The 9880-nt window shown below is 48.6% G+C and overlaps 9 protein-coding genes across 9 annotated transcripts; 6 read left to right on the top strand and 3 right to left on the bottom strand.

Annotated features, from left to right (window-relative positions):
- The first annotated feature begins 326 nt into the window (after positions 1–326).
- BT62DRAFT_928919 (uncharacterized protein) lies at positions 327–1125 on the top strand. The gene has a single exon (XM_043185596.1). The coding sequence runs from the start codon at positions 407–409 to the stop codon at positions 641–643; it is 237 nt and encodes a 78-aa protein (XP_043043597.1). The 5' UTR covers positions 327–406; the 3' UTR covers positions 644–1125.
- Positions 867–1632, top strand: BT62DRAFT_1002440 (uncharacterized protein; the record flags this gene model as incomplete). The annotated part of the gene is made up of 6 exons (XM_043176853.1): positions 867–954; positions 978–1015; positions 1062–1076; positions 1132–1170; positions 1218–1530; positions 1586–1632. The coding sequence occupies 6 exons, from the start codon at positions 867–869 to the stop codon at positions 1630–1632; spliced, it is 540 nt and encodes a 179-aa protein (XP_043043596.1).
- Positions 1247–3594, top strand: BT62DRAFT_928918 (heme peroxidase). Its single transcript, XM_043185595.1, has 7 exons — positions 1247–1622; positions 1708–1809; positions 1861–2233; positions 2282–2810; positions 2941–3064; positions 3118–3372; positions 3429–3594. The coding sequence occupies exons 2-7, from the start codon at positions 1708–1710 to the stop codon at positions 3432–3434; spliced, it is 1389 nt and encodes a 462-aa protein (XP_043043595.1). The 5' UTR covers positions 1247–1622; the 3' UTR covers positions 3435–3594.
- A 91-nt stretch (positions 3595–3685) lies between these two features.
- Positions 3686–4953, bottom strand: BT62DRAFT_917610 (uncharacterized protein; the record flags this gene model as incomplete). The annotated part of the gene is made up of 5 exons (XM_043184053.1): positions 3686–3947; positions 4046–4218; positions 4380–4781; positions 4847–4883; positions 4916–4953. The coding sequence occupies 5 exons, from the start codon at positions 4951–4953 to the stop codon at positions 3686–3688; spliced, it is 912 nt and encodes a 303-aa protein (XP_043043594.1).
- A 90-nt stretch (positions 4954–5043) lies between these two features.
- Positions 5044–5828, top strand: BT62DRAFT_623310 (uncharacterized protein). Its single transcript, XM_043181650.1, has one exon. It carries the CDS (start codon positions 5186–5188, stop codon positions 5588–5590), a length of 405 nt encoding a protein of 134 aa, XP_043043593.1. The 5' UTR covers positions 5044–5185; the 3' UTR covers positions 5591–5828.
- Positions 5782–6861, top strand: BT62DRAFT_623407 (uncharacterized protein). The gene is made up of 2 exons (XM_043181651.1): positions 5782–5940; positions 6004–6861. Exon 2 carries the CDS (start codon positions 6067–6069, stop codon positions 6661–6663), a length of 597 nt encoding a protein of 198 aa, XP_043043592.1. The 5' UTR covers positions 5782–5940; positions 6004–6066; the 3' UTR covers positions 6664–6861.
- On the top strand, positions 6862–7535 carry BT62DRAFT_623308 (uncharacterized protein). Its single transcript, XM_043181649.1, has one exon. The coding sequence runs from the start codon at positions 7060–7062 to the stop codon at positions 7402–7404; it is 345 nt and encodes a 114-aa protein (XP_043043591.1). The 5' UTR covers positions 6862–7059; the 3' UTR covers positions 7405–7535.
- Positions 7536–7677: 142 nt separating this feature from the next.
- Positions 7678–8998, bottom strand: BT62DRAFT_1002434 (uncharacterized protein; the record flags this gene model as incomplete). Its single annotated transcript, XM_043176852.1, has 3 exons — positions 7678–7864; positions 7915–8923; positions 8980–8998. The coding sequence occupies 3 exons, from the start codon at positions 8996–8998 to the stop codon at positions 7678–7680; spliced, it is 1215 nt and encodes a 404-aa protein (XP_043043590.1).
- Positions 8999–9207: 209 nt separating this feature from the next.
- On the bottom strand, positions 9208–9642 carry BT62DRAFT_1002433 (uncharacterized protein; the record flags this gene model as incomplete). The annotated part of the gene is made up of 4 exons (XM_043176851.1): positions 9208–9345; positions 9397–9403; positions 9459–9536; positions 9587–9642. The coding sequence occupies 4 exons, from the start codon at positions 9640–9642 to the stop codon at positions 9208–9210; spliced, it is 279 nt and encodes a 92-aa protein (XP_043043589.1).
- Positions 9643–9880: the final 238 nt, after the last annotated feature.

Raw genomic sequence — 9880 nt, 5'->3', positions numbered from 1 at the left:
CAGGATCAAACGAACCAATTAGCCCACCATGAGGGCACAAAATACCATACATGTCCGTTACTCTACTCCACACTACACGCCAAAACACCCGGGGAACTCAGAAGGAAGAACGGAGGGACTGGAACAAGAGGGAAAGAGGATCCTGAGGCCCTGTACCTCCACCGCGTCTTAGTAGTTAGCTTACTTGTTGCGGTTAATCAAATGCTGAGGACAAAAAAAAAAAAAAAGTCAATAAGGTACAAAAAAAATGTCAAAGTATAAGGTAAGCAGTAAAATATATATAAATAGAATATGATATTAAAGCCGTGAAAACCGAATCTCAACATCTTCATCATATTGTTGGGTTCTTTCATGTTGTGTGCGGTCAAGTGGTGCACAATGCACTGATGTTACCTAGATATCGTAAATGAAATTGATGGATTTAACTGAAAACTTAGCTGAAAAATTTATGATTCCTTGGCGCGCAAAACTGCTGTTTACCGGAAATTTCCCCGTGTCAGAACGTGGTGAGTCGCATTGCACCACACATCATACCATAAGCGCTGAGCGGTCCAAAAGTCTGCCTGACATAGCGAGGAGAGCAAAGGTCTTTGGTCGTCGAATGATGATCGATATTAAATTGGGGTCTAGGTCACAAGCTTGAACAATAAGCTTGTCCGTATGTGGGCTGCTGCCAAGATAAAGAGGACATATACTGCTGCACATAGTGAGTATACTTGGATGCCAGCCAACATGAGTACAATTAGTAGACCGGGTAAATTTCTTCTCATCCAGAGAATCGGAACAATGACCTTTAACTCTTGAGCCAGATGGAACTCCAGGTTTAGCGGGGGTACCGAGGTTTGTGTAAGAAAAAACCAGTAACTATGAAAGCCATGGCACTGTATGACATTCTATGCCAGAATGTTGAGATCGTGAACGGGAATAATGTCTGTGAGAAGGTAGAACAGGCCGGTATGAACATTGAAGATTGGCAGAACCAGAGGCAAAAATTCCATTAGAATTCAAATGGCATGTAGGTAGAGCAAGGAGCACTTTCAGCAGGGACTGATTTCTTGAAGCTCGAAACGGAGGAAGTACGATAACATAGTTATCAGAGACCATTTCTTTCTCTTTGTTCCTCAGGTCTAGACAGAGCGGGAAGAGTGCGGGCCGACGGTGCCGGATTCCGTCGGGGAAAAACAGAGCTATGACGTCCGTCTGACCACATATTGCAGATTGTTGGCAAATTACCTTTTGCCTTCGGCCATCATGTTGTCGATTCGACGTCTTCCTCCTCCGTGGGACGCCTTCTTCATCCTCTCGCAGATGCCTACGTACAGGCTACTCTGGTTGAAGATTCGCTTGGAATTAATCCACTATTCGAATGCCTAGACGACAGGAATCATGCAGTCAAGGTCTTGGCAGAATTTCATCGAAGGACGCCATTAGATTCACTTGACCATTCAGAGACCTTGGATTGGTTGCAATGGTCTTCGAAACACCACGAAGGGCTTATTCTCCCGTTGATGGCCTTGGGCTTCGCTACATGTGCGGCGTTCAAGTTCTGCCGAAGTTTTGTTCTGTCACTCACCATGCGCTACAGCTACCATCGCCGGCCTTATAATGCTTCCCGGTAGCCTCGAACATTAACTGGTCTTTCTGACCTTTTTGACTGGGTTGTACGCGTATACATGGCCTTCGAACATCGATTACCTGGAAGGCGTCATGTATCAACAGGCAGGATACCGTCGATTTGGCGTCATCGACGGAGTGATGCCGTGCAGTTTTTCCAGCGAAGGAGAAGGAAAGCAAGCCGCAGCGGAATGGGTGCTTCTGCCATCTTCTTTCATACCGAAACTCGTTCTTATCTACGTGTAGGTTCGGACTGCGTTCCACGACATGATAACCCACAATGCGGCTGATGGAACTGGTGGAATGGACGCGTCAATCATGTTCGAGATGGACCGGCCAGAAAATCCAGGATCAGCATTCAATTCGACTATGAATTTCATGATCAACCTTTACAACATACAGACCTCCATGGCCGACCTTTTTGCGCTCGCGGTGTATGCTGCTGTCAGAGCCTGTGGCGGCCCTCGTCTCTCTATGAGGAGAGGCCGTGTTGATGCTACCGGCCCTGGAGTTGCAGGAGTTCCTGAACCCACCGACGATTTGGAAACCATCGTTGCTCAGTTCGCGACGGCGGGTTTCAACACAACGGAGATGATACAGATGGTAGCCTGTGGACACTGTGAGTCTCCATCCATTCTTTCCTGAGCAACCCCTTACGTTCATTTAGTTTTGGATGGTGTACACGGCGTCGACTTTCCTGATATCACCAGAGACAATAGCTCTACCAGTTTTGTCCATTCCGATAGCACCTTCAGCTCTTTTGATTCTGCCATCGTCACCGACTATCTCGGCGATGCTACCGGGAACCCTCTAGTTGTTGGACCAGAAGGTTCTAATTCCGACCTGCTCGTATTCACGGCGGATGGTAATGCGACGATGCGTTCAACTTCAGATGCTGGCTCATTTTCAAACACTTGCCAAGCTATACTTCAGCGAATGATTGACGTCGTTCCCTCCTCCATCACGTTGTCCGCGATCATCGACTCAATTCCCATCAAGCCCGTAGCGATTCAGTTGACGTTCGACTCCAGCGGAACCTTTGCGTTCACAGGAGAGATTCGTGTCCTGATATCGGACCGAGACAACACAGAACTGATAGTTCCGCTACATTATGCCGATCATGATGGTGCCATCCCCTCTAACAACACAATTTCCACCGCAGAAATTCATTCCACTGGATATGGTTACGATGCGGAGTTTAAGGCATGTCTATGTATATTTGTACTTTCTTCGTGGCTAACAGGGCACTAGTTCTAGCCTTTTCAGCGGCAGTGCTGAATGGCACCTCCTCTTTCAACATATCCGTTGCTCCATCCTCTGGCGGAGAGGAAACGATAACGGAGGCTCCGGGTATCCCATACAAGACAATATCATTTTTCTCAGTTCGCATTCCTGTCTTGTTCAAGAAACAGATGCGAATGGCAACTGGAACCTCACGGCTGTTGCAGCAGTGAGTGCCTTTGCTCTATATCTCAACATTTTTCAGGAATGACGTTGGTGCAGATCTGGAATGATGAGTCACTGACGAATCCTTCCTTTGATGTTGTGGTGAAGACGCCGCGTATTGGTATACCCGTCCCTTTACTGGCTGTTGAGTCTTCTGCCATGGAGGTCTGGAATACAGATGCGTATAAGGGGTTTACCCTGCACATGGGCCATTTCAGTCTTCCAATTTATTTGTGGTCGACAACGTTTGATGTGACGGTGGGAGAGTATTCAGACTCATTCAAATTCTCAACCGCTTTGTCTGGCACCTGTGTAAGTGACATTTGTGTGATATTCGATGTGTGATTTGCTGATCAATAATTCTGCAGTCATAGGAAATATTGGCCTTAAATGTATTCCATTCATTTGCCAGTGGTAGGATAAACCAATATGAGATTTCTGTGCTACATTTTGCCATCGTCTAGGCTCTCAGATTCGTGCAGGATGGTGATGTCAATTTTTGTAGATAGTTTGTCGGAACTAGGGTGTAGCTTCATCAACGCTGCCGATTGCACCATCTGTGGTCCGATCTCGGCAGGTATCATTTACGTTGCATCATCGTCTGTCTGGGAGCTACCTCAATACCTCAACGCATCTGACGAGGAGATAGAATTGGTGCGACGTCGTCAAGGTCGTTAGAGGGAGGCTCTTTGTGAGTTTCCTCAACATTCTTCTGCACCTGTACGCTCTTAAAGTGATCTAGGCGCCCGCAACTTGTCCGGCGTGGCTCATGGATGTACGATTCTCCGCTCGACATAGCAAGCCTTTCGCCATCACGCGCGGCACCATCACCTGCCCTATCTACATTTCCTGAGGCCCGAACCTTGTCGTCGCCGCCTATGGCTGCCCTGAGCCACCACGATGCACGGGCATCTGCCCCTCTAGTTCATGAAGGGCCTCATCCCTCGCCGCTGCACCTCATTTCACCCTTACATGTCAAGCCCACCTCGCTTGATCATGGGAAGTCTGTTTCAACTTCACGACGCTCTCGTCATGTACTAAGGATATACCACCTGAGGCACCATACGTATCGTTGCCTAGGATGCCTTGTAGCACATCTATTACTACTAATTTCATTCCCATAAATATAGCAGTATTTTGAATAGAATGAATTCTTCTCTATCTATTCAAGTTGAGTGTGATAGTGATACAAAATGAGAGAGTTCTTCCCATGGTTTGTAAGTACAGAGCATTAATTCGTTGATGATATTGGGGCTATTTGTGATCCATCTAAAACCTGTGAGTAAAAGATTGATATGTCATGATATGAGAAGGCCTACAATTAGTTGCTGCAGCAAAGGAGGTCCATCACAGATGAGAGCTAGAGCCCAAGCGTTTGTGTCTCTTGTGATGGAGTCACGGATTTCACTCTCCTGCTCCTCCTGAAGCACCTGAAGCGCCTTCTTGTGATCAATCTTCACCTGCTCCAACTCTTTCTCTCTGTCGATGCGCGCCTTCCTGACTGCATCTGCACACCTTCGTTTGGCCTCCTCAATGGATTCCTGCTTTCGAAGCGTTGCATTTGTAACCTGCATCTGCATATTTTGGATTGCTTCGTCGATTTGCAATCTCCTTGCCTTAATAGCAGCTTCTCTGTTCTGCGTGGCTTCGAGCGCAATTTTGAGCTCATCTTTCCTTTTGTTCGCCTGTACGATGGCAGATTGCACTTCAAGTGCATTTTTCTGTAAACAAATGACTGCATCAGGCTCATCCAGATGGCTTTCTAGTTTCCTTCCTCCAAGTGTACCATCGCTTCTCCATTCTTCTCAGCAGCTTCCCGTAATCTGTGTATCCATTGTAACATTTTTAGACATACGAAAAATAGAGTTTATCCAAACTGCCGGAAAGGGCCATATGGCTTAGTCATGAAATTGACATCATTGTCTATCACGTGGTTGGGTGGGTATGTACAAAATTGAATTTGGCGAGCACCCTTGCTTTACGGTCGATCAAAGAGCTCTAAGCCAGCTGTCTACCATATCTGGCCAATTTTCGAGCCTCAAAAGACTGTCCATCATGATCGAGGAGAATACCTTCCACTATCCTGGCCTTTCCAATAACCTGCATTCCGCCGCGCCATTCATCAATGGCTTCTGCGAGACACCACCTGCGAGAGATATTGCTTCACGAGATAGGCCTCTCGCATCTTAAGCTCCCCTTTTCTCAGTTGCGGACATTCACTGGAGATATATCGCATCGTCTTGAGTATTTGGGACTTTTCGTTTCGGCACCCCAGCTTCTTACAGCGACGTTAAAAGTGTGCTTTGCATTCCCTCTCTCCACTCTTCCTGTGCCATTCATATATACCAAGCTGTACACGCTTTCTCTCTACACCGATATCCGGTGCATACGAGGCCTTCGTCAGCCAGTGTTGGACGTTTTTCGTATCGAGCAAATATCTTCCGGTGGATATCATCATATTGCCGAACTCTTTCGAGAATCGCGTTGTCCAATTCGTAGCTTATATCGCACTTCCATCGTCGGAACTTGAAGCATGCTCAAGCACCCTTGCATCACTATCCATTCGGCTGAACGAAGGCTCAGCTTTGGATGTGTACAATGTGTTCTCATTAGACGGCACGTCGTGTCTTGCACCTCACTTGGAAGAATTATGCATTCGCGACGATGTTCACATGGATGAAGACTGAGAAACTTCTTTTGCTGAAGACCCGTTTTTGGATATGGTGTCTGGGCGGCGGGATTCTGGTGGCGAGATCGGCTGCTGACGATGTGTGCTCCACATTCACTCAGGCCGCGTTATGCTCTATGGGAGCTAGAGGGGCTGGAGAGAGAAGGGCTGAAGGTCGAATCATGGTCACGCTTGGGACGATGATGATATGAGTAAGGAGACGCAATGTCTCGTTTAATACGTAGTTGCCTCGTCATAGGTGACCGAATATCCAGAAGGTCCCTTGCTTTCTCCCAGACCACCACCTTAAACTCTTGATCCTGCTTCTGGCTCCAGACATGCCCGTTCGTCCTCTGCCTACACCTGATGGTGAAAATGCGCCGCTTCTTGAAAGCTCCGAACCCCCATCATCCTCGCCCGAGGAGAGCCGGTTAGGGGATATACGCGCTGCGGAATCCGCTATGGCGACCATCCGCGAGCAAGAGCGACGTCAGATTGAATTGGACGAGATGTTCTTACTCATATTATTCACCCTCCTCCTGATGGGAATCGTCGTATGTTCCGCCGCCACCGTCAACATCGTCGGCCATGCCATCCTTCAAGCATTCCAAAGCCATTTCCTAGCAGACGTCCCTCTTCTCTGGTCATTCAAAATTGGCCTAGTCGGGAATGCGGTGTTGATTGTAGGCACGGGTCTTCTGTTCCTGCTTGTCCAACTGTGCTGTCCCGTTCTCCTAGTACTCTTTCCGGATCGGCTTTTAACCTTGGCGTTCTCCACGACAGCTGCTGTCATTGGGACAGCCATTTTGGGCCCGACCGAGTTGCTGAGAGGTGCTGCCGTTGCGGGCGCGATTGGTGAAACTATCGCATTGGCATTTGCCAATGCCCTTTCTGTTCTCTTCGGTCCGCCATTGGGACTGCCATTTTGGACCTGACCGAATTGCTGGGAGGTGCTGTGGTTGCATGTTATTGTCGGTGGTGCGTAGACATTTTATATTGGTTCGTATTCTAAGAAGTTTGAGGTTGATATGAAGTAAATATAGACCTTCATTTCTGAGTTACATAATTTCTGGACCTGTATCTACATGACTCGAATGCCAGTCGTCGATCCCAAAGCCCTATGTACATTCCAAACTTTGACCACAATCGACCTCTCCGAATACAAAAGGCGATAGCACCCGATACTTCCGGGGAAGAGGACAAAGAACAACAAAGGAACATGCCAGTTGATCAAAGTTGACACAGCGCGACCCTGAAGGTCTTTGCTTTTTCTCTCTCTCTCCACACATAAACCACCGTGGCCCAAAGACGCGTCGTCCCAATCATTGACAATGTCCCCCTTCCCGGTATCAATCTGGCAGAGCCCCGCAGCCAAGTGGCACCTCATTCTTCCAACTCCTCATGTTGCGGTAAGTCCCAATGGCTCAATCCTCAAACATCACGCGTCCAACATACATTCCAGACCGCCGTCCCACCCCCAAACGACTTCTCCTCGCTCCAAACCAAGTTTTACATCACTCCCAACAAATCATGGTCGCCCGAAAGGGACCTCTATAACGACGCGTTCAACGAGGAAGCCTATCGCACAGCCCTACAATGGAACGCGGATGTTCCCCCTCGAGAAGAGCGTAGCCAACGCCAGCTGGACTGGGACCGGCACGCGGAAAATAGGATAGTGTTGCTCACGAGCGGGGATAGTGATCGGGACAGCGACAGCGCGTCGACTATAGACACGGACAGCGATAGCGACGAGCGGGAGACAGACAGCACTAAGCCTAGTGATTTCACCACGGAGAGTGATACCGACGATCTACGTGCCTTGGGTGAAGACGATTTCGAATCTGTGTATCACGGAATGAACAGTAGTAGATGATAATTTCTTCTTTGTTACAGTATCAGACACTAGTCAGTACAGATAATACGGACTTCCTACTTGCTAATGAGGAATCCTAATCCCTCCAGGGTAAGTCTGCGTACCCCCAATCCAGCCATGCACCCACCCCCCGGTGTTCGCATATCGCTTCAAGCTCTCTCCGTGTCTTCGGATCCCAAGCAGCATCATTTCCCAAACAACGCAAATAAGGATAAAGATCCGGAGGATCGTATTCGTCCTTGACGGTAGTGAGCTCCGACACGCTAAGCTTCCTCAACTTTGGCCAATGCGTGTCAATGAGTCCCACCAACACGGAGAGCTAAGAAAGGGCGCCAGGAGTCCTTTGAGCTCTTTCCCAGCATTAAAGCCAAATTCGATATCGAGAAGAGTGAGCGAGGTCAATGCAGGGAATGCCTCGTCGCAAGGAATAATGAGGGATATCGTCCCAATGTTGAGACTCGTCAGGATAGAGGAAGATTGTCGGAGCAACCCGACGATACACCGGTTCCATGGGCATGCATGATCCTCATGCGTGTCCATGTCAGACATGCGCATCCGCCCAGTAAATCCGATTTTGATGTGTTTGAATTTGCGACCGGCAAACACTCGTCTGAACAACATTCTGCGAGGACACCACTGCACGGGAAGATCGATGCTTTCAAGGCGAGGCATTCCCCGCAAGAAGTGCCGACTGTTGACGATGTACGGGTCGCCTGTCCCGTTCAGGTCGAGCGACAGGGTGCGTAGAGAAGGGAATTCGGTAGCCGCTAGACCTGCTGTGGCATCTTCCAAACAGAACCCACTCAAAGAAAGTGAACGAAGTGATTGAGGAAGGGTTTGGAACACCGAATTAAGAGTATTGACCACTTCTGGAGACAAATGCACTACATCTGCGGGTGCCCGTTCAACGACCGATATGATGGTGGGGTAACTGTCCTCTAGGTCTCTTGGCGTTGGACGGATGTCGAGGCGGAGAGACTGGAGAACCTCAAGTTTCGGCAGCGAAAGAAGGAACAAGTCAAGCATGCTAAGGAGATCGTAACCGGGTACACAGAGGATTGGGTGAAGCACCAGGTCGAGGTGCACGACGTATTGGACGCCCCGGAAGCGAAGTACGTCGAGGAACGGTCTCATGTTGCGTATATCATGATAACGGATGGTGCGGTAAAGGTGCCGAAGGAAAATATCGCGGAAACGTTTGGAAACGGAGCAGAGGGTGACGATCCCAATTTTTGTGTTGTCGTAATAACGCTCCTCCCGTACTTCCGGTGACAGTACTTCCTCGAGGGGTTCATTAGGAAGAGCTAGTATGTATGCGTTTGCTGTACAAGATTTGTCAGCAAAGTAAGCCAATGTAGCGACAACATCAGACACCGACCTGGCTGAGGAGCAGTCATGTTTGATGAAGGTGACTATCTGAACTGACACCAGAATCCAGTTCTTATAAGCACCGTCAATAACAAATACAGAACACAAAGGGAACGAGTTACATTGTATTGAGCGGAACACTGTACTGCCCTCTCCCAGGTACTCGAAAACTCGACCGTAGCAACTCATGTTCCAAAGTTGATACTTGGATGTTGTGCGAAGCGGAACTAGCACTAAGCTACGTCTCCAATAACATCTTTAAAGCGTAGCCTGGGAAGTATCGTCGTGGACGGCGACATGCACTTGAGATCGCCGCTACGTCACTGAACGAGGAATGTTTTGCCGGTTGCCGCACCTTTGTTCCCATTAAAGAGGCCTACAAACATCTCAGACTGTCGTCCAAAAACAAGGCTCTTTGTAATCGCACCTGGGTTCTGCATATACTTGTTCTACACGTCAATTCAAGCTAGACCTTGTAGTTAGCCTAACGCTGCTAGCCTTAGTTGCGGAATTGTTGTGTATTCTACCTCGAAGACCTGTCGTCTAGTTAATGAACGAAACGAGGATCTAGACAACGTTGCGTGAGAGGGCAACTCGACCAGGAACGGAAAACATACTGTTCCTTGCCGAATTCTACTCTCCCCCTGCATGATCCATGGTACGGGAAGCCCATGCTAGCCAGACAAAGAGGAGCATGGCGAGCAGAAGCGCCACCGTGTCGGTTTTGCCAGTGCAGCGTCGGTCCCGCTCCATGTCCAACATCACCTGTCCAGTACCGCCCTACATTCCGCGAGCGACTCGACACATACGTAGGCAGTTCTGTTGAGCCACAGTAAACAAAATCGCAGGAGAAAGTCTGTAAAATGTTTTCGCTCAGTAGGAGAAGGCGACAGAAAAGCTAAGATAGCATG

This window comes from Guyanagaster necrorhizus, assembly GCF_019112545.1.
Source record: "Guyanagaster necrorhizus MCA 3950 unplaced genomic scaffold BT62scaffold_5, whole genome shotgun sequence".
Taxonomy (NCBI): domain Eukaryota; kingdom Fungi; phylum Basidiomycota; class Agaricomycetes; order Agaricales; family Physalacriaceae; genus Guyanagaster; species Guyanagaster necrorhizus.
Note: the sequence above shows the minus strand (reverse complement) of the source record. Positions and strands in the feature narration are given on the sequence as shown.

Excerpts from the sequence above, each read along its gene's own strand:
- BT62DRAFT_928918 (XM_043185595.1), top strand. The coding sequence starts at position 1,708 with ATGTATCAACAGGCAGGATACCGTCGATTTGGCGTCATCGACGGAGTG. Across the intron at positions 1,810-1,860 it reads AGCAAGCCGCAGCGGAATGG|GTTCGGACTGCGTTCCACGA; the intron begins GTGCTTCTGCCA and ends ATCTACGTGTAG. Across the intron at positions 3,065-3,117 it reads ACCTCACGGCTGTTGCAGCA|ATCTGGAATGATGAGTCACT; the intron begins GTGAGTGCCTTT and ends ACGTTGGTGCAG.
- BT62DRAFT_623308 (XM_043181649.1), top strand. The coding sequence starts at position 7,060 with ATGTCCCCCTTCCCGGTATCAATCTGGCAGAGCCCCGCAGCCAAGTGG.
- BT62DRAFT_623310 (XM_043181650.1), top strand. The coding sequence starts at position 5,186 with ATGGCTTCTGCGAGACACCACCTGCGAGAGATATTGCTTCACGAGATA.
- BT62DRAFT_623407 (XM_043181651.1), top strand. The coding sequence starts at position 6,067 with ATGCCCGTTCGTCCTCTGCCTACACCTGATGGTGAAAATGCGCCGCTT.
- BT62DRAFT_928919 (XM_043185596.1), top strand. The coding sequence starts at position 407 with ATGAAATTGATGGATTTAACTGAAAACTTAGCTGAAAAATTTATGATT.